The 22,959-nt window shown below is 39.2% G+C and overlaps 1 protein-coding gene across 1 annotated transcript in view; it reads left to right on the top strand.

Moving 5' to 3' along the window:
* lamc1 (laminin, gamma 1) overlaps window positions 1–22,959 on the top strand; it is a 225,855-nt gene that overhangs the window by 147,390 nt on the left and 55,506 nt on the right. The window contains exons 3-4 of the mRNA XM_048601974.1: window positions 7,553–7,683; window positions 22,419–22,585. Of these exons, the coding sequence (XP_048457931.1) occupies window positions 7,553–7,683; window positions 22,419–22,585 (298 nt within the window). The remainder of the gene's footprint in view (window positions 1–7,552; window positions 7,684–22,418; window positions 22,586–22,959) is intronic.

A 22,959-nucleotide genomic window follows, 5' to 3' on the forward strand; every position in this document is an offset into this window, starting at 1 on the left:
CTCAGAACAGTTCTGAGGAAGGGTCACCAGACCCGAAACGTTAACTCTGTTTTCTCCTTCACAGATGCTGCCACACCTCCTGAGCTTTTCCAGCAACTTTGTTTTTGTTCCTGATTTACAGCATCCGCAGTTCTTTTTGGTTCTTGTTTTCAGAGTCTTGGTTTCATCATACCAGACCTACTTTCTGCTATTGACACCTACCATTAAAGTATAATGTATAAATTGATGGAGCTAACAGCTTTTTTTCATTAATGAAGAATTGGCACGTTATTGTGCTAACACCAATAGTACTATGGAAAATTAAAGGTAAAAGGTTAATTCACTATCTTATGTTGGTAGTACCATTAATTGTCGCTACCAATGACAGATCTATCATTGGATGTGGACTATGTCGAAAGGTTTGGATCTGATCTTTCTGTATTGGAACAGGGAAGTCCACAGGTATTACTTTTCACTGACGCCAACATTTCTGCTATTAGTCCATTCATCGACCTATTTTTGTATCTGGGTTTTCTTTTATCTACTGCATGTTTTGTGTGTCACACTACCCTAATTACAAATACCATAGATTGCAGCATGCCAGTTGACCTAGGGTATAAGAGCAACTCATTTCTCCAGCCTCAAAAAAATTATTTTTTTGCAGATACTTGGCATAAAGCTGACTCCTCTTTTCAGCCAAAACAGCTTTACTCTCATTCTGGTTGGCCACAATTTCTTGCCCATGAATGCTTGGTTGTTTAGCTTATCGCTGGAAGCAAGGGATCGGGCAAAAGGCGCAGGCTATGTTGTTCAGATGAGCAGAAGTTTAAGACAGGCCACATGTGGCAACCCATAACTGGTTTAAAGCTTAAAAATTGGAACATTTGCTAACATGTCCAGTATCTGCTGCAGCAAGTGAATTCAGTGTTACTTAAAATAGGGCACAAATGAAAAAAGGCGTGAAGTTCAATGTAAGCTTGAAATCCAGCATTGCCTCTTCAGTCTCAGAATTTTACGACTTTTGGGCTCTTGAGTTCAACTTTAAAGAGTAATCTGTATTCCATTTTACTGTTTTATTGTTTGCTTGCTTGTTTCCTTATCCCTTCATCGTGTGTCTAGACTGCCACTGCATCGACGACATGCCTCATCTGGGCACCAGCTTTGTTCCTTTACTGCCTTTGTAAAGAATAGAATTTGTGTGGGGACATGTTCAGATACCGTGTAAATGAGGTAACTGCAAAGGAATAGCACCAACATTGCACCTAAGCCAGGGGTCTAACGTCTGTAGTTCAGCCATTGGGTGTGTGATATGACAGGCCATTCAAAGATCATATTTGCCTCTAACAAAATAATTGTGTGGTTAACCGAGAAAGAAACCCTGACAGAATGTGGAAATATGCATACTGCCCGAATTGATACTTTGTGTCTTGTCATCTTCAAATTGTGGATGCTATCACTGCATGAACCAGATCCTCCAAAAAAAAACAGAGCATGGGAAGATGATTTCTTGACCATATTTGATTTCAAGTGGGATTGTTACAATAATGCCATAGTTAAAGTTACTCAGAATAAATTTGTTAACTCTTTGCATCAGATGCTGAAAGTGACAAATTTGATAGGTTTTAATCTATTCTGAAGAGAGATCACTGGATCTGAAACATTGATTCTGTTTTCTCTTCACAGATACTGCCAGACCTGTTGAGTTTTTCCAGCTATTTCTGTTTTTGTTGACAGGTATTGAAATGGTCACTTTGTGGTTAAAGGTATTTATGCCCAAGCACTCTATACAATAAGTCATTAATTTAATACAAGTGACTTTTTATTTTCAAATTTCAAAATCATGATCATCCACACCCACAACAGTATTTTAGTATAATAAAAGAAACAACCACGTATGCTGAAGATCTGAAACAAATACGGAAATTGCTGGACAAAATCAGCAAGCGTGCAGTATCTGGGCAGAGAAAGCAGATTTGACATTTCGATTCCAGCTCAGAAGAGGGATCATTGGACCTGAAACATTAACTCTGCTTTCTCTCCACAGATGCTGCCAGACCCGCTGAGCTTCTCCAACAACTTCTGCTTATATTTTAAACATACAGTTGACCCTTGGTTTTTGGAATGATTTCTAGAGGCTTCAAAAGTCAATTTACATGCTGATTTGCTGATCTCAATGATCATAGGGAAGTGCTGCAATAGCAAATGAGATGTATGAGAGAACATGTTTAGTTCCAATTATCTTCCGCTGATACGTGGAGTTGCACAATATTCATTATTTCCAAACCTGGAAATATATTTGTTATTTCTCCACCGCTGGGTTAAAATCCTGTAATTTCCCCTCTAATGGCATTGTCGGTCTACCTGCACCAAATGGACTGTGGCAGTTCAAGAAGGCAACTAGCACCACCTTCAAGGCTAAATAGGAATGGGCATTAAATGCTGGCTCAACCAGCAATGCCCATATCCCATGAGTGAATAATTTAAAAAAGATCTCAGCAGCCAGATGACACCAACAGCAAGTGATGTCAAAGACCAGTTAATTTGTTGAAATGGTGGTAATTGTGAAATTAACAATGAATAGGTAAGCAAGAGAGCAATTATATTGGTCCTTTTTAATAGCCAACCTGTCAGATCATTTACATCTGCTCAAGCCAGCTCTTGGTTTCACATCTTATCTAAAAGATAGCAGCTTCATCAGTGCCTCGGTACCAAAATGTCAGCTTACATTATGCTTTCAAGTTCTGGACCAGGGTGTGAAACCAGAACTCTGATTCCATTTAAAATGGGAACACATCTGGATGACAGTCCTGCAGATGTGCTGAGAACAATTTCTGTTTTATATGCACTACTATATCGAATAGGTGGAGTTTAACACACTGCCTTACATTCATAAATAACGTGAACCTTCTGTTTAATGGTGGGCTCATATGATTTCAATTATGTAACCACTGACTAGAAATTAGTCTGTTGCTAATTGCTCAACTATTGTATTTATGAATGGCTGCAAAAACAATCGATTGCCTCAGGCTGGAATAATCCCAGTTTGTGGTTCTTGCTATATTGATTTTGTGATGAGAAATACAAACAAGATTTCATCAATACGATCTGCCATATTTCTCTGGTTTTGGTGCTGTAGACTTTTACACCTGTTAATGGTTGTGCCTTTTAATGGTTCTTTAATTAAAAGCTATTTGCAGTGTGATTGAAAGTGCTTCTTCACCATTTTCTGAGAATTTTAAAAATCTTAATTACGGCTTTAATTCAGTAGTACCAAATGCATGTTAATTTAATAAAAGTGCACTGATGCAGTTTTGTTCTGGTAACTATTTCAATTGCGTTTGTAGTTAACAATTTTAATCAGTTCTGAAGGAGGGTTGTTGGATTGAAACATTAATTCCGATTTCTCTCCACATGCTGCCAGACCTGCTGAGTTCCTCCAGCAATTTCTGTTTTGGATTTTATTTCTGATTTCCCGCATACATAATTCTTTTGACTTTTTAAATAAATAAATTAGTTGACCTACTCTGACATGTAATGGCACAAATCTGGGAAAGGTTGGACATGCCTGGACCTTTTAACCAAAAGTAAGGACACTTCATGGTAAGACTTGACACCAGGATTTTCTTGGCAGTGACACCTCCCTGTACTGATGTAAATATCCTTCCAGAAGTGAATGCTTGATTGGTCAAGATTAGGTTTCTGATAGACAGTTCCTGCCCCACAGGGGACACTGTGAACCACAGAGTGTGCACTTCAGTTTTGTGAATGGCAGTTCTAGTGTAAATAATGTGTAAGAATTTTTCTGCCTTGAATGCAACTAATACGAATCAAATGTTGTACCTGGTACAAGCTATTGATTTCCATTCCAGTGTGTTCTATTGCATGTAGCACACTTGATAAATGTAAATTTCCTTAGCCAACTTTCCATTTTAAATCTTTGTTTTGACAATATGGTTGGAAACTGGTGATATATGCTTTTCCTAAAGACCTCGGTCTGTGCGTGGGCCAGTTAATTAGTGGGCAATGACATTCGTGCCCTTTCTTCTTTTCCTCTATCCCTGCCTGTAAAATGAAGACCCAGCAGTAGCCAGCTTATCTTCAAATCAAACCAAGTCAATAGCATAAGTAAGTGTTACCTTCATTACAGCATATTCTTATGCAAAAATATACTGAATGTGTAATCTTGGTTTAATTTTACTCATTTTTGCTGGAAATTTGAATGTGTGGGAACTGGATAAGCTGCCAAACTGACTGTCTGTGTGCTATCTCATAGAAAAGATTAAGTAGCACTTTCCAAAGCAGAGATCGGTAGTTCTCCTGGTGACTTGGCCATCACCAAATGCCTTTGAAAAATAAATCCTCTGGACCAATTATCGTAGAATCCAACAACAAAGAATGAGCCTATTTAGCCGATTGTGTCTGTGATAGCTATCTTGCAAAAAACTCACCCCATTCCCCTACTCTTTGCTTCATCACCCAGTAAATTTCTCTTGTTCAAATATACAAAAATCTGAAAATTATGATTGAATTTGATTGGACCATCAAGGGCATGCAGTGCACAACTTTGCAGAACTTTACAAGCTTATCACTTATGCAGTCAGTGATGAGCAGTTATCACATCTGTGTTCTTGCGGTTTGCTGTGTGCGGATTGGCTCCCTGTTAATTGGATAGGTCAACTCATTTACAATACAAATTTTTTTTTTAGAATCCCTACAGTGTGGAAACAGGCCCTTCGGCCCAACAAGTCCACACCGACCCTCCGAGCATCCCACCCAGACCCATCCCCCTATAACCCACCTAATCTACACATCCCTGAACATTATAGGCAATTTAGCATGGCCAATCCACCTAGCCTACACATCTTTGGACTGTGGGAGGGAACCGGAGCACCCGGAGGAAACCCACACAGACATGGGGAGAATGTGCAAACTCTACACAGACAGTCGCCCGAGGTTGGAATTGAACCCGGATCCCTGGCGCTGTGAGGCAGCAATGCTAACCATTGAGACACCGTGCCACCTCTGTTACAAAATTTTACTGTTTGCTATTAATAAAACTTCAAGTCTTGTACCATGGTGCCTTGGCTCTGCATGTCACATGTGTTCCTGTTGATTTCCGTGGAATTGGATAAGCTGCCAAACTAACGGTCCGTCTGCTATCCCATAGGAAAGATTAAGTAGCACTTAATTGTGTCTACCTATGACCACCTGTGGTGCAACAGCACTTTAAAAAATACTTTCAGACCTCAAGTCTACAAATTTCAAACAGAATTTACAAATATAAAAGCAGTGTACTGTGATCTGGAAATAGTCATAGAGTCGTACAGCATGGAAACAGACCCTTCAATCCAAGTAATCCATGCCGACCGTGTGCCCAAACCAAACTAGTCCCACCTGCCTGTGTTTGGCCCATATCCCTCCAAACCATTCCTATTCATGTACTTATCCAAATGTCATTTAAACATTCTAACTACCTGCATCCACAATTTTCTCGTTAGGGCAGTTCATTCCACACACGAGCCAGTCTTTTTTTTAAAAAAAAAACAAAAACAACTCTGGAAATAGCAGGTGCTCAGGAGATCCACTTTGGAATTTTCCCTTCCTGGTGTCATATGAGCAATGGCAAAAAAGCTGGGAAAATAATGAGAAAGAGAAAAAAAAAGAGAATCTTGACGTAAAGAATTGTTTATCCTGATTGATCCCTTCAAGCCTTAAAAAAATCGCATTGAGCATCAACTACCTTATTTCACATCTTTAAATCCTGTAAAAGCCTCAACTTGCTTTATTTATATGCCATTTCCAATTCTACTGCCCTTGCCTGAGAAAATAAATGGCACATTTTCCTGACATGTAGATCAGAGCGGATCCTAAAAGTTGTCAGTCAGTTATTTGTCCCAGCCATCGTGCAACTGCTTTTTTGCAACAATGTTCCTGCATGCTCCGTGGTCACTACCATCCTCGAACCTTTTGTCCACGCAGCCAACTTGGACAGCATTTCAAGTGAGCCCTGCAGCACTAGCTCAGAGACACTTGCGGCTTGCATGCTTTTGCTAGGTTGCGCTATACGCAGTGGTGTCCGTACATCTACGCTGGACGTTTCTTATGGCAATTAGCTTTTTAGTACTTGCTCACATTATGCTTGCTTGGAGGCTGCAGTATTGGTCTACTTCACGTTGCTGTCTTTGTGCATTCTCTTTGACTTCAGCATTGACTTGGGCTGCAGCTTGTGCCCAGGATGGCTTGGCCTCACGGTGTGGGCTCCTGTGACGCTGGGCTAACCAAACGACTGCATATCTCTCCATCACCCCATCTACCTGTATGTCCAGGTCATGCTGTGCAGCAGGCAGCTAGCTTTCTTTTTCTCTTGGCCATGTCCTAAATACAGAGGCTTGAGCAGCGCTGTGGAGGGATGGTTCCTGGCTTAGAGTCGGAATTGGCGTGAAGCCGGTCTTTAAATAGGGCGCCAGAGATGAGAGCTGGAAGGTCGTTGCAGCGACAGGCCCTTCTGCCCCTCTAACTACATGATTTCTCTTTAAAGAGTGCCCAAGTTTAGGATTATCTAATTAATGATGCAACAAATGGAAGATTGTGGCTTTCGTCACTCAATAAAATGCTTTAATTGCAAATGGGTAAAATTCTGCCCAAAGTAATTTTACTTATGGCCATTTGGATAAATTTAAGCATCACAGCTTTATCCAAAGAGCAGCTGTGTGTAACACATTTGCCATGGGTGTATTGATGGTTGATATGTGTTGACAGACCTGAAATTATTTTAAGTAATATTGTGTAATGTAACTATCCAGTTCATCATATTAGCTATCACATTTTCAGTAAAACCTGGCTTTCCTCATAATTTTAAGAGTTGCCTGAGTCAATAATTGTACTGCAAAAATCAACATGCTAATTTGTACATTTCCTTAAATGACTTGGCAACATTTCACCCTGTTCATATTCTGTTTGTACATCTTGGTGACTGCACTATTTCTTCTGGCCAGTAAGCATTTAATGATTATTAAGAGTACATGTTGTGCTTTTTTTTATACCAGTGAAACATCAGGAAAGAAAAATGCAGAAAACTCCAATATTACTTAACAGATTTTACTTGCAGTGGAAAATTTGCACTTCAGAGGTTGTTTGTTCTTCTGGAAGCTAAATGTAAATCCGTACCAATGTAACTGATTTTGGAAGGACAGCTAACAGCAGTATTTAACTTGTACTGCAGAGAATTTATGGGGTTTTCTCTCAATCAACTAATGTATAACTCATCGAATAAGATCTCTTCGTTCAACATGTGTAAATAAATTGTAATTTTAACAAACCAGATTTGATGACTCATTATGCAACTTTAATGTAAAAGTGCTAAATTAGTTGCAGTTATTTAAATTGCAACTAAATAAAAACAGCATATCTGAGGACAATTTTCTGGGTGAATTATTGTGGAAAATGTCATGAGTTATTTGTTTGAAAGTGCTTTGTAATGCCAAATGTTCCTTGGTGAATACCTTTTGAGAATCCAGTGACTAATTCCTGGATGTGGCAATGTGCTAACTTGGTTCTGTTTGCTCATTTACAGGAATGGGTTACAGCAACTGATATCAAAGTGACCTTGAATAGATTGAACACTTTTGGAGATGAGGTCTTTAATGACCCAAAGGTTCTGAAGTCTTACTATTACGCCATTTCGGACTTTGCAGTTGGTGGAAGGTATTTTTTAATTGTTTCTTCATTTTTATGTTTGTTTTAAAATCTGTGTTCTTGTTAACTCATGGCCATGTAACTGCATGAATTTTGCTGTTTTTGAAAAATTCTACTGCCAATGATGTTTAATGTTAGATCACCAAAGTTACTTTGGTATCGACAGGTCATAAACCCGGGGAACACATTGAAATACAATGATAATGTGCAGTAGGCTCTAATGGAGACTGAAGTTGTGCTAATTATATTTGGTATTGGGATTTTTGCAAGTCTGGTATTTGAAGTAGTTACAATATTTTCGCTAGGTTTAAGTTACTTCTGTAATACTTCATTCCCTTCCTATAAAAGGGAGACTCCTAAAGGCACTAAAGTTTATCAAACTAGTGCATGTTTGTGTGTTTTTGACTCTGATTTATGGTGTGAGTTTACATTCACCAGGGTGTTTTTACTTGATGTGACCATACTTTAAATTATGTTCCGTGATGTAAAAAAGGACTGGGAATAGATACTATGGTATTATAGAATGCAACAGACATATATTGCAGTAATTACTATGTACAAACTTTATATTCCTCAGGCGCATAACATTAAGCTGTTAGGTAACAATAGAGCAGCATGCTTTCAGTAGAGTGTTATGCTTTTAGTGATAAGAAGTAAGGTGGGATTTGAGACTTGTATATACCCTCAGGTCACATGCTATAGTACAATAATGATGTCACAAGCAGGGGTTTTAAAGGAGCACTGATGTATTGATGGTGAAACTTAACACAGCAATTAGATCAGATTATGTAGTCCTGGGTTGTAAAGATTCCGAAGATTTGCGAATTATTTTGGATTAACCATTAGGAGTTCACACGAGATCTTTCCTTAAAAACTGTATGTACGAATGGCCATGGCCATGCAGCAATGTAACGGTACTGCGAAGGCAGTTTGTGATCTTTTCCTTTTAAGAATGCCAAATGTGCAGTTCTGCAGATATAATTTTAAAGCTACCACACTTAACGAATAAGATTTAAACAGGATATTGGTCGTAACCAATACAAAATGCCAGATCAATAAGGAGCTAATTTAATATTATTATTATTTTTTTAAAGGGAATGTATGTTCACAAATGGATTAATTCACATACTCAATGTTTGGTGGTTAGTGGCTCATATTTAGGCCTACGCTTAACAGGTTATGAAATGAGTTGGAATAGATGAACAGAAGTAGATTGCTTAACCCCTTGAAACTGTTTTACCTTCCATGGCTATTTTATATGCCAAATCTATTTATTCATCTTTGTACTATATCCCTGCATGTCCCCCCCTTTCAAAAAATCTGTCAAACCCTCGCCTTGAAAATTTCAATTGACTCTACCTCCAGGGAACAAAGTTCCATGTTTCTACTTCCCTTTCTGTGTGATTCTGATTCACTGCTGTTGCTTAACTTTGAATTTAGCTGCGAACTTAATTCTGTGTTTTCTGGAACATAGAACAGTTCAGCAGACCTTGTGTCTTCCCGCTCTGATTAATGTAAATCAGACCAAATAATGGGAACAGGAGAACAATTGTTTAATAGTTGGTGCTACAGAGTTGGGTTCAACATGAAACAACACAATCATGAATTAGCAAGAATGTATAAAATTCATTGAAATAAGGGATTTAGTTTGTGGGCAGATGGAGCGTAGATAAACAGTAGGAAATCTGTGAATGTGACAAGGTTACAGTGCAAGATACGGAGTTTCAGTACGGAGTCATATCAAAGAAAAAGCTCTGTGCTCAGAAATTCAAATCAGACTTAATTATAAAAGTGAGGCCTGTGAGAAAATTAGTTCAACAAAAGACTACTGTGAAATATAGAGTAAAAGGGAGATGAAAAGAAAAAGATAAACCAGGAGTGAATATAAGAAAAAGCTAAAAGCACGAAGGAGAAGGTGGGGGGGGGGGGGTGGGGGCGGTCAGATGCAAAGACAAAGAGTTGTCTTTCAGCACCCTATCCCTGCCTCAGATTCGGGCAAATATAGAATTCTTCCCCAAAGCAAAAAGCAGGACGCTCCATTATTATAGTGATCGTGTAGTCTATTACTTTCTTTATTGGCTGGGTCAAAAGTTAATTGGGCCTGTGGCAAAATGATACCTTAACTCAGATCTTAATTGAACTCAAATAAATCCTATTACAATTGTCCTGAGTCCTTTTCCTTCTAGCTTTGTAAATCCTTGGAGAGGGTGCAGAAAAGATTTACTGCGTTGCTAACAGGGATGAAGAATTATGTGGAGATAGTAGAGAAACTGTAGTTGTATTGTTGGAGCAGATAAGGCAAAGAAGAGTTTTAAAAGAACTGCTCAAAGTCATGACCAGTTTTGATAGAGTAGATCAGGGGCTGAATCATCTGTTTTTATTTCTTGTGTGGCACTTGGAGATGACAAAAACGTTTAATTAGGAAAAATGGGACATACATTAATCCTGTCCACCTTTGCCAGAATTAAGTCAGGAAGGAGAAGACTCTTTAGACCTGCACTGTTATCAATTGAGATCCATAGGTGACCAACTATAAGGACCATGTAAAGGTCTCATTCAACTGCTGCTGGTATGACCGCAGCTGCATGTGGATCTAGCAGAATGCAGCCTGCGTGACAGGCAAAACTGTGACCTATTTGTCATCTCCCAGGCGCATGGTTCCTTGATCAGAGTCACTGTGTGACTCTGGTGCCTGCCCTTATAGTCATAACGACTGCTTGCTCAGTGGTGTTAGTGAGCATTAAAGTTGTTGGCCTCTGATTTGTTTCCAAGGGAGTGATCTCTGGCCGGGTCTTAATCCTGGTAAAAGGCCCACTGTTGGCCTTTCCTCTGTTTGATTGGTTTGGTGTGCTTTCCACTAAAGAGGCAACCAAGTTCGTTTAGCTCTCCAGCCAGAAGGTGAGGCCCCTGATGCCTCAACAAAATTCCAGCCAAGATTTTTGATGGAAGGCACAATTTTATAGCAATTGGGAAAGAATCAGAAATGAAAGAGGGGAACTTTTTTTGCCACTGAGATGATGATCTGCATCGTCTGAAGTGGTGGCAGCAATTTTGGTAATAATCTTTCAAAATGATAAATTCTTGAAAGGCTAAGGGGCGAGAACAATGGAGTGGGATTAAGTGTATTGCTTTATCTGCGAGCCCACTAATGTTAGATGAAACGATCCATCACTACCTATGACATATCATTCTGTTTTATGAATGAAGAGCATATTTGTGATTAAGGTAGCAAGGCATCTTATGGGAAGCTTGTTATAAAAGAAAACTTGTATGGTTCAAAAGGACATGTAAAAGACAATAACAGGTTTTCTTTTGGAAAAAAAGAGAAAATGATGTAACCAGAGTTTCAACGGATGCTGTCAGGATTGGAGAACAGTTGAAATGTTGTGGGCCAGGATTGGTGCTGAGGTCAATTTTATTCTCCGTATTTATAGAAATATGGTATTGATGTATGACCTTTTAAAACATGCCATTTTTCAAGTGTGAAGCGAAGTGTTGAGTACTGAAAGCCGGTATAAAAACTCTTTTGTCCTCCATATGTCGAAGCAGTCCATTTCCCCAACCCGTCATGAACCAGTTAGAGCAGCCCCAGTTAACTGAGAGTTTAGTGCTGTAACTATTTTATTGCTTCCTCTTGTTGCTACTTGGACTGACTGAACACAACTGGGAATCAAGTGAGGTTGCTTATTTTCAGTGAGAGATATGTTGTTTTGAGAAATCTAATTTACATTGTATAAACTAAGAATTGGAATAGAAATCTTCCCAGGAGAAATGTCTGGTTTGCTTAAAAAGCTCAGAGTTTTTGTTTTTCAAAGCAACAGCTCAGGAAAACACCCACACTCCCCAACATGGAGTTAAACACTTGCATTACGAAACAATTGGCACAACTAAAGTATAATGCAGTGTTACGGTTGACATATATTTGACACCTCTCCCTCACATGCATGCGCACTCTTTTTCTCATGCTGACTCTCCCCACCCCCAATCTCTCTCTCTCTCTCTCACTCACACCACTCAACCCCCACCCCCCGTCAGTATCTCTCACTGCACTTCCACTCAACCACTCAGCCATGCCCCATGACACTCACTCTCCACCCGTGTGCCTGTCTGTCTCTGTTTCTCTTCCTTTTTCTCTCTTCTCACTCTTCCTCTTTCCTGGCCCCCCTCCTCCTCCTCCTCCTCCTCCTCCTCCTCCTCCTCCTCCTCCTCCTCCCTCTCTCTTCCACCCCCCCCTCCTCTTTCCTCTCTGTTTTCCCCCCCTTCCTCTTTCCTCACTCCCCACCACCACGCCCCCAGTATCTCTCATGACTCCCTTCTCAATCATCTAGACCTGCTCTTCCAGTTAGCTAACACCCACCAATAGCAGCAGCTCCAGATGATCGCTTTTCCAACATGCCTTCTCACTCATTCCTCCTCACCACTCCCCCACCCCAAACTGCAGTTTGCTTAGGCCCACCCCTCTCTTTGCCCCGCTGGTCACGTTGTCACTCACTCCTGCCCCCTTGTCCCTGCGATGAAATCTATTTGCAACATTCTAAGACTGTAACCTTCAAATTTGCTTTGAAGGTGCTGCATTTGACAATTTCATAATGTTATTATTCAATTCTGCTCAACTCTAGAGAATGAGCTTTATTGCAAAATTTTCAATAGGACATTCAAGATGGTGTGTTGAAGAGGAATTCAAAGGTGATGGGCAGGGAGTGATGAGATGAGATTCAATCAGAAGCAAATTGCATATCAGGGCTGCAACAGTTAGCTGAGCTTCTGTGAAGGAAACTGAGCTACACCTGTTTTGTAAGGGACTTAGTGTGAGGTTGAGAGCAATGAATGGTTGGAGCTTTGGAGAAATTCTAGGAATTAGTAGGCAGCTAAGTGTTGTATTCAAAACTCAAATATCCTTGGAAGAGTGGAAGGCCACAGGCTTGGTGTTGGTAGCTGTGAAGGCTAAGAAAAAGCATTTAGGTTTTAACACTTGGGTAAAGTGGACAGTGTTGGCAGTATTTGCTGGAAGCCACTGAGCAAGATCATGACTTCCCTTTTGGCAGTCAGCAACCTTTCTTACCAATGGGAAAAGTTTCTCTTCATATATCCTTACTAGATCCTTTATGATTTTGAACACTTTCATCAAATTGTCTCAAACTTATTCCCTGTGAAGAACAATCCCAGGTTTTCCAATCTATCTTTAATACTTGAAACCATTCTTATAAACCTTCTCTGCACCCACTCTAATTCGTCAATGTTTTATGGGAATAATTCCAGGGATAAGGGATTTCGGTCGTTTGGACGGTTTGGAGAAACTGAGATTGCTCTCCTTGGAGAAGATAAGGTTGAGAAAAGGTTTGATAAAAGTATTCAAACTCTCGAGATTTGAGCAGCTTAGATGGAGAAGCTATTCCAGTTGGCAGGGCACCCATTTAAAGCGATTGACAAAATATCCAAATATTTCTTTCAACAAAGGACATTTTGATGTCGTGAGTGGCTAGGACCTGGAATACGTTGTTTGAGAGCGAGAGGATTGGAGTCAGATGTAATTTGTGTTTGCGAATTCAAATTAGATAATTACCTGAAATGACACGATTTGCAGGGCTATGAATAAAAGGGTAGGATGTAGGACTAATTGAGTTGTTGATGCAGAGTGCTTGGCACAGACACAGTAGGGTCAAATAGCCACCCCCTGTGCTGTAATAGTCTATAATTTCAAAAGAAGTGAAGTGGATTAAAAAAGCTGCATGTGAAGTTCTCTCATATCTTCTCCAGCATAGTACAGTTGCAGTTATACTGTCATTTTTGCAACGATAACCAGCTTTCTAATCAACTTGCTGCATGAATGGGTAGACTTGTACTTTAGACAGCCAAATTTAGACCATGGCCAGGAAGTTGATTTATATCATGTACAGTGCAACTTCAGTTTAACATGATAGCACAGATTTTCTTGTGATAATGAGAAAAGTTGCCAGTGTTGCCCCTCATTGCTCAACTGACACTGATAGTAACTTTAAGAGTACAAACCTATGCAAAATAATTTGGAAATTCAGAAGTTACTGTTAGTAAGTATCACCCTTTGTAAAGTGCATTATAGATATTCCCACAAAGTTCACATGTCGGTAACATTGTGAATTGGGTACAAATTGCAACACCTTGGCCTTTTTATAAATGTCTCCTTTTTAAAAAAAAAGCTGCTTGTTGTATAAGGCAGAAATGAGATGTAAAGCATACTAATTTTCATAATTATTTCTAAAAACTTTTACTGACAAGTGGGCAGAGAGAGTTGACAGTGCTGCCTTTGCTGTTACAGAGGCAAACGTGGTGTCATCAATATCATGTGCATGTACAGAGATGTGATCTTGAGTTTTGATGGCATTGTAGGCTGTAATTCTTATTGTTCTTGCAAACGATCATCAGATGGGGCACATCCTTTTGTTAAAGCTACACGCTTGTTCTGTCTCTGTTTGACAGTGTCATCTTTCTCAATGTCTGACCACTACATAAACTCAGGCCAAAAATTACCACTGCCACTAATTGTCTCCTTTGGCTACACCCCACTTAATAAATGTTACTAATTTGTAAATAATAGGAGAATTAGAAGAGTTGGAACTGTGGCAAATTTCAGGTCAGCTTTAGATATTTTCTTAAGTATAGCCATGCTAGATACTCTGTAAGCAGTCTGTAAGTGTTGTATTCAGCAAGATGCCTAGACTTCACAATGAATGATGGAATAATAACACTTACGTGAGCAAATCTTGGGGAAATCGAATAAGGGATGCTTCAACTGGGGCTGGGAGAGGGATGTTGGTGGTGGGATGCTTGACCCTGCCTCTTTGAAAAAGAGACCACCAATCCAGCAAGCCTGCTCTTCGAGCTCCCTCTCCACCTTCTGGGTAACAGCACAAGAAAGGACAAAACGAAAAGGCGCAAACGATGCCTCTTCGTTCCCCCACCCCACCACACCCCAATATGGGACAAATGGCATCTCAGAAACGTAAAATGGGACATAGGACAAATGGTATAATTATGGGACAGTTGTTCACACTGGCAGTACCCTGTGTGATTATCGGGAGGCAATGGCTTAGTGGTATTGTCACTGGACTGTCAACCCAGAAACCCAGATAATGTTCTGGGGACCTGGGTTCAAATCCCGTCATACAGCAGATGGTGGAATTTGAATTCAATAAAATATCTGGAATTAAGAATCTAATGATGACAATGAATCCATTGTCGATTGTCAGGAAAAACCCATCTGGTTCACTAATGTGCTTTAGGGAAGGAAACTGCCATCCTTACCTGGTCTGGCCTAATGGGACTCCAGACCCACGACAATGTGGTTGACTCTTAACTGCCCTCTGGGCAATTAGGGATAGGCAGCAAATGCTGCCTGGCCAGTGACTCCCTCATCCCATCAATGAATAAAAAAAAGATTTAAACTGAATATTGCATTTCAAACATGTGATTGAATACTACTTCTTTTTCTCAGTCTGCGAGTCTATTTAGAATATGGTTATAATCTAAACTCATAACTGTCAGCTCCCCCTTTGGATAAAAAAAAAATGCTATATTCATGTGTACAAAAGGAGTAAGCAACGTTTCCTGGCAACCCAACAATGTCAAGCTTCCATTGACATTGGCATTTTGCTTCCCAAGGCTGAACTTCCCAGAACCAGTTGAATTTTACTTGCCCAAAACATGCTGTTCACTCTTTCTTTTGACCGCAAGCAGTGACTGGCCTCATTGGTGTGCCATTCTTCAAGCGGCTCCAGTTAAATTGGAGTCTTGTGGTTTATATACCAGGTCACTTGTTATGACATGGTGTTGATATCATGGACATGTCTCCTAAACGCTTACTACATAATAGCAGTGAGACATAATACAGTAGGAATTGGCTGTTTATTGAGAGCTTCTGTGCAGGAGTCTCTCATTATTGCAAACTGCAAGAATTGCGCGTACGTTGAGTTTGAAATCCTTTGGTAACAGTGATCATCATTTTACTTTCCTGAATTGAAATCCAAATGCAAGTGGTACAAGAACAGTGAATCTGCTTGTTGTAGTTGACCAGTGACTGTCAGTTTGAGAATGTGCATCTTTGGCTTAACAAGAAGGGTTCATCTAAAAATGTCAAAACACTTGCAACATTTCAAGTCTGCTGTTTAATCCTCCAATTCTTTTTCTGTTTCCACTACTTTTCCCGTTAAGATTACTGCTCATATTTCTGACACTTTGGATTACGTCTGACATTTAAAGTTCTTGCGAGGATTTGTCTGGCATGTCAAGGTGTTACATTCCAGGTTTAGGCCAAAAAGTTAATGTAGATGATTGATCACTTAGCAATTGTGACACTTTTGAGTCAGTAAATGGATTTAGTCAGAATCTGATTATAATTTGTAATTCAATTTTAATTCTAATTCTACTTTAATAGTTTTTTTGTTTTTTTTTTCTTTTTTTTTGTGTATAGTAACCTTGATACAGAAGAAATATGACAGATTCTTTGATTCAAAATACTTCCCATGATTTATGGCTCATTTTTGGTTTATTCCCAATCTTACTGAGAAGGAATGCTGAGAATGTGTTGCAGTGGAAAGCAAGGAATCAGAATTTCAAAGTCTCCTCTTTTCATCCATTGTGCTAGAATTGTAACAAGTATTTACCCCATTATTATGTATTCATAGATGGTCTTAACTCATCAGAACAAAACTTTTAACAGCCAACATTCGTGGATATTGTCAGATGCAGCATTCTCTTAAGCCTGCAAGCTGAAAATTAATTTCCCTTGCATTGTTGGTGTATCTGACCGATAATTGTTTTTTGGCAAAATAAAAGTAGGGGAGTTCTGAAATCTGTTCTCAGTTAGATATGTGGAGCAGGAATAGGCCTTTCATTGAGGTTACGGGTGGTCTATGTCTTGACTCTAAAAGCCGAGTAGCTTTGATTTAGCTAATAATTTCAAAATAATTCATATCATTAATTAAATTAGCATCAACTTCATTTGTCTAGAAGTGCGATTCACATTTCTACCACCCTATGTGTGAAGAAATGTTTTGTAACATCTCTCCTGAACACACTGGCTCTGATATTGCAGCTGACTCTGTCAGAAGAAGTTGCACATGTTTCAAAATCAGCAGTAGAAATGTAATTGAACCAAGTTTGTGTATGACCTCACCTGTATTTAATAAATTCTAGCTGCTGAACGATCATTCAGTGGAGCGTGGTATCTTCCTGCCTGTTGCTGCTGGTTGGGATCTATTCAATAATGTGACAAGCTTATCTCAGTATGTCCTATTCACTTTAACAAAAATGATAACTAATTCAGCTCATAATTAACTTATCACCCTTCTCTCAAAATTAGTGGTGTATGAAAGAGTAATCGATAATGCCTCTCTGGCATTCCATCCCATACCACTCAGCAACCCGTTAAAAGCAATTTAATATCCACCTTTTCAATCAGGCTTTGTCACCATTCCTCATCTGCCTGTTGTAGTTAAATGTACTCTATGTATTTATGTTGGAAGTGATTGCGCTGAATACTAATAATGACTGCATATGTAGAAAGAGGCTATGACAACACTCCTCTGTGACTGGCTGCTGGAAGTGACCGTAAGTGTGTTGCAATGTCGTAGTGTTCCATGTGTAGCAGTGTCGGCACCTGAGCACGTACAGGTGGGATGCACAGTGACTGGTGCGGGAAGAGTGGTTGGGAAAAAGACTGGTGATGAGGGGATGTTTTCCTTTCCTGATAATGTAATTCTTCTTCACCTCTTCACCCTGCCATCATTTGCCATGGTGAAGGGTTATGCTCAGGAATAGTACCCAAAAGATATATGGAGCATGTGCAGTGTCAGCGCTGCCGATAGACTGTAATGTGTATTGTTTCTGGATCCACGTCAGTGAACTCTTGGCTTGGGCGAAAGAAGTGGCTGGACTGGATAGCTCTGGAAACGTGTAGGCTACAAACCCTAGAAATACCTTGACTGTCAAGAAACAGATGTGGTTCCTGGAAGCTGCCATTTGGCTGCTTTGCAATGGCATGGCCCTGCAAACCCATGTTCTTATTCACTTGTGAGCACTGCTGCAACTGGTGATGGCAATCACAATCAACACAGCTATTTCTGTCGTGAAGTAGCTTGAGGTATTAATGCTGGTAGTGAATATTCAGGCACATCACAACTGCTAGTTGATCAGAATACAAGCAATGATAAAGAAATAAGTGTATAATGTGTATTTTTTTAAGAAATGCAATGATGCAGATGTGAAGTGAATGTGAGGATTTATCAGGTTATGATTTTTTGGAACTTGATCTTAAATGGTAAGAGAGCGCAGTGAAGGAGATCATGTGACCTATTATCAATTCTGCCTGGCTTGTTACCAGGGGATGGGGCAGCAGGCCCAAGTTGAGATGTGAGAAAGGATTAGGAAGCAGGAGACAAAAACAAAGTTGCTGGAAAAGCTCAGCAGGTCTGGCAGCATCTGTGAAGGAGAAAACAGAGTTAATGTTTCAGGAAACAGGAGAGTTTACTCCAAAGTGATGTCAGTTACGTCGTGTAGCCCTATATCAGACCAGTGTGAAAGCATTTTAAAATGGAGCACACATGCTAAATGGTCCCAACAACTGTCCGACAATAGAGTGAACCACCATAAAACGAGGCAACGTTAAGTGGAACCTTAGTGTACATTCAAAATACTATCTGAATGACTTAGGATTTAGCACCTATATATTAAATGGAAACTGGATTCTTCACCATAGCTGATTTTGTTCACTTCAGCCTTTTAGAATGAAAACAATTGGTGCAACTTAATACTTAATTGATGCTGAGACTGTTCTGAAGAATAGTCATATTGATTTTGAAACAGTAACTTGGTTAATGTCTTCACAGAAGCTGCCAGACCTGCTGAGTTTCTCCAACATTTTTTGTTTTTATTTCAGATTTCGAGCATCCACAATCTTTTGCTGACATTTTAGCAGAATGCCTTTTGTCAAAGACAGCTTAAACATAAACAGAAAAAAGCCTTCCAGCAAAATGATGAATAGTTGGAAAGAATATTAATTAAAGGATATTAAACAAATGTTTAACCCCTGCACCTTAATCAATCTTCTAAACAACTTTTATTATTCAATAATCAGATTTATTAAACCTAGAGTAGCCAGCCTAAAATATAGATAATTGTAGAATTTGAAAAGGACATAGAAAAGTGGTGGATGGGCTGCAGATGAAGCTCAATATAGAGAAATGAGCATTGATTCATTTTGACTGTAAGAAAACAAGATGACACAAAAATAAATGGTGTAACTTTGAAGGGAGTGCAGAGGGACCTGAGTGCATATAAGCATCAGTCATTAAAGGTGACAAGACAGGCTAAGAGTTACTGTTCCTGTGTAATTGTTATTTACTGTTAGGAAGTAGCAGCAATTTATTTTTAATAAATATGACTGATTTTCAAGTGCCGGAAAGAGGTGAAAAGTGTTGAATTCACAAGGGTTATCTTTGCCTGTGAAAAGCGATCCAAGAAAAGGCAAATACGGAGGGTTCTGCTACAACACATATTCCGGCAATGTGAATTGGCTATAATGTGACTGACGAACAGGGGAGCGCTATTTCTAAAATGTGAACTTGTGTTGGCCCTAATGCAATTGCATCGGTGACCTTATTGTTGATGTTTTGGAAGATGTTTTTGGAAAGTATTGCAGGAAAAAAAAATTCAGATGTAAAGATTCTCCTTATCCCGGATGATGCCCCAAGCCATCTTCCCACCATTGGTGAGCTTTCTGAAAACATCAAAGTACTATTTCTACTCCAAATATAACCTCTGTCCTTCAAGCCATGGACCAGGATGCAATAGCAGCTTTTAAAGTTTATTACTTAATGCACACATTTAAGAGGCTGATTGCAGCTACTGAGGAGGATAAAGACAGTGTTCTTCAATTTTGTAAGAGCTTTAACATCAAGAATGCAATTGACATTATTGTGGAGGCCTGAGGTGATGTCAGTAAGGACTGCTTGCACGCAGTTTGGCGGAAACTTCTCCCAGATTTTTTTCAAGATTTTAAAGGCTTTGATCCGTCAGAAGAGCTCTCAAGAATCGAAGAACATTCTGTTGATCTTTGCAAAACAAGTTGCATTTGAAGAAGTGGAGACTGAGGATGTTGAAGAGCTGCTTGAGTCTCACAGTGAAGACCTCTCTATAGTTGATCTCCAACAACCTACCGGCTCCTGGCCCATATCGCTCCAAACCTCTCCTATTCTTATATCCATCCAAATGTCTTTTAAATCTTGTAATTTTACCCACCTCCTCCACTACACCAGGAAATACATTCCACACGTCAACCACCCTCTGTTTAAAAAAAAAAAAAAAAATTTTCCTCTTACGACGTTTTTAAATCTCTCTCTTCTCACCTTAAAAATGTGCCACCTAGTCTTGAAATTCCCCACCTTAGGGAAAAGATGACAACTACCAACAACTCTGTCTATACCTCTTATTATTTTATAAACATCTGTCAGGTCACCTTTCAACCTCCTACGCTCCAGTGATAAAAGTCTCAGCCTATCCAGCCTTTTTCTTACAAATCAAACCTTCCATACCTGGCAACATCCTGGTAAATCTCTTCTGAACCCTCTCAACTTGATAATATCCTTCCTATAACTGGGCAACCTGAACTGGACACAGTATTCCAGAATGGCCTCACCAATGTCCTGTACAACCTCAACATACTGTCCCAATTCCTATACTCAGGACTGAGCAATGAAGGCAAGCATGCCAAACGCCGCCTTAATCATCCTGTCCAGATATGACGCAAACTTTAAAGAATTATATACTTGCACCCTCGGTCTCTCTGTTCTACAATGCTACCCAAGGCCATACCATTAATTGTATAAGCCCTAACATTGTTGTTCCAAAACGCAATACCTCGTATTTATCCAGATTGAACGCCACCTGCCATTTTTCAGCCCATCCACCCATTTGATCAAAATCCCTCTGTAATCTTAGAAAACCTTCTTCACTGTCTACAATGCCACCAATATGGCTGTCATCTGCAATCTTACTAACTATGCCTTCTGTATTCTCATCCAAATCATTTATATAAATGACAAACAAAAGAGGACCTAGTACTGATCCCTGTGGAACACTGCTGGTCACAGACCTCCAGTCCTAAAAACAACCCTCCTCCGTTACTCGCTGTCTCCTGCCATTAAGCCAATTATGTATCCAATTGGCAAGCTCGCTCTGAATCCATGTGACCTAACTTTATTTATGTGGATTGGAATTTACAGTCCCTCTAAATATTTGCAGGCAAGTGTTACTTCAGCTAATTCAGCACCATCATATTAAATGAAGAAATAATGATTAACCTTATCACCGAATGTAGGAATCTACAAAAATGCAGCCAGTGGGTATCCACATCAATTTGTGATCAAAATGGCTAATTATGTGAGTCTAATATCTAATAAGTGAATAACAAGCCAGGATTCACCAGTAAGTTGTTAGAAAACCAGTATTAACAACTTTGAACTCCTTTGGTCCAATGAATTCAAAAGTTTTCTTTTAACTAATATGAGAGAGCTTTTGTTTTAATTAACATAGGTATTCAGACATATTAACATTCATGAGTTCTAAGTAATCTTCAAATCCAGGTAAAAACTTGGAAATATAAGTTAATTCACAGAAATATGTAGTGAAAATAAAAGGAAAACAAAAATCGCACATTTCGGTGGACTCTGATTAACTGTAAAATCACACTGTTTGTGGTTGATGATAGAAAATGTAGATTTAAGCAGATGAGAGACAAAATAAGTTAAGATCTTAAATTGCAGGATGCATTCACTCTGAAAGAAGATTACGTTTTTATCAGAAGAAAACCTACGCCCAATTATCATTGAGTTTTCTTTTGTTTTTGTTGGAGTATTTGTTTTTTCAATCCAGTCAATTTACTTCCCATTCTAAGTGTGTTTAAATAAAACTAGCTTTGAGACAGAATTCACATTCTTGCTCAAATGAAATCAGTGGAAAAGTGGCTAATTAGGTCAGTAGTAATTTGTGCAAACTGTTAAAAATTGCTCACAAACAAAAACATAAATGGCTGGAAAAGCTCAACAGGTCTGGCAGCATTTGTGGAGAGAAATCAGAGTTAAAGTTTCAGGTCCAGTGACCCTTCCTCAGCACTGAATTGCTTATCTGTTTTGAGTAGATTATACTCCCTGCATCTCATTCAATGCAACTCCAGGAGTGATTCTTTACTTTGAAGATATAGGCATAAATATGATTGGGTTGGCTTGAATCCCATGTTCCATTGTTCCAGTTGAACACTGATGAAAAACTTAACAGAATAGATTTCAGTTCAGAGTGAATATAATGAATGCACTGTTGGCATCATCCGGCATTAACTAACGTACAGTTGCTTGTTAATTATGGGTTATGGATGTAATGAGCATATGGAAGATGTACTGCATTAGTTTGAAAGCATGAAGATGATCATGATCGTAAATGTGAAGAGGCTTTGGCTATTTTGCCATCATTTTTGCAGGGCCATAGTTTATCTAGAGACTCATGAAGTGACATTTATTTTTAAATCAAGATTGATCCTATGCTCAGACGATGGTATCTGCATATCAACTTTCATTTTTATCTATCTTTTTTGCTACCTTTTGGGATTGTGCTTCTAAACCATTGCCCTTTTTTTCAGGACAAAATCTGTGATGGTATTTGCTTTGTTTGGTTATTGATCATCTTTTTCCTCATCTCTCTTCTTTGATCCACCACAGGTGTAAGTGTCATGGCCATGCCAGTGAATGTATAAAGAATGAATTCAATAAACTGGTCTGCAATTGCAAACACAACACAATGGGAGTGGATTGTGAGAGCTGCCAGCCATTCTACAATGACCGACCTTGGCGCAGAGCTACAGCAGAAAACCCAAATGAGTGTCTGTGTAAGTATTGAATTGTGCATAGCATTCTTTCAATATGAATATTCAGCAAAATATTCTCTCCATTTACTTGAAGAAAAATTAACTTATCATTACAGGTGATTAGTGATCAATTTTGTTTTCATATCTGAGAGCTTTATATAAACTGTTGATGACTTGTATATAAAAAAAAAAAGCAGCACTATGAAGAACCATAGGGTTTCTACAGAGGGAATCGGGGTTGAAATATGCAGCATCCGGGTCTGATTTAGGAAACCTTGCTTAGGATTTGTTTCTTGAATCCTTCTTTGTTGAAACCTGGAATTTGGGTAATTTTTTCCATTCCATTTTCCTGCTATTTCCTTGCTCTCCCCCTCAGTATTAATTATGGCTGAAAG

The sequence above is a fragment of the Rhincodon typus genome, chromosome 10, assembly GCF_021869965.1.
Source record: "Rhincodon typus isolate 14 chromosome 10, sRhiTyp1.1, whole genome shotgun sequence".
NCBI lineage: Eukaryota > Metazoa > Chordata > Chondrichthyes > Orectolobiformes > Rhincodontidae > Rhincodon > Rhincodon typus.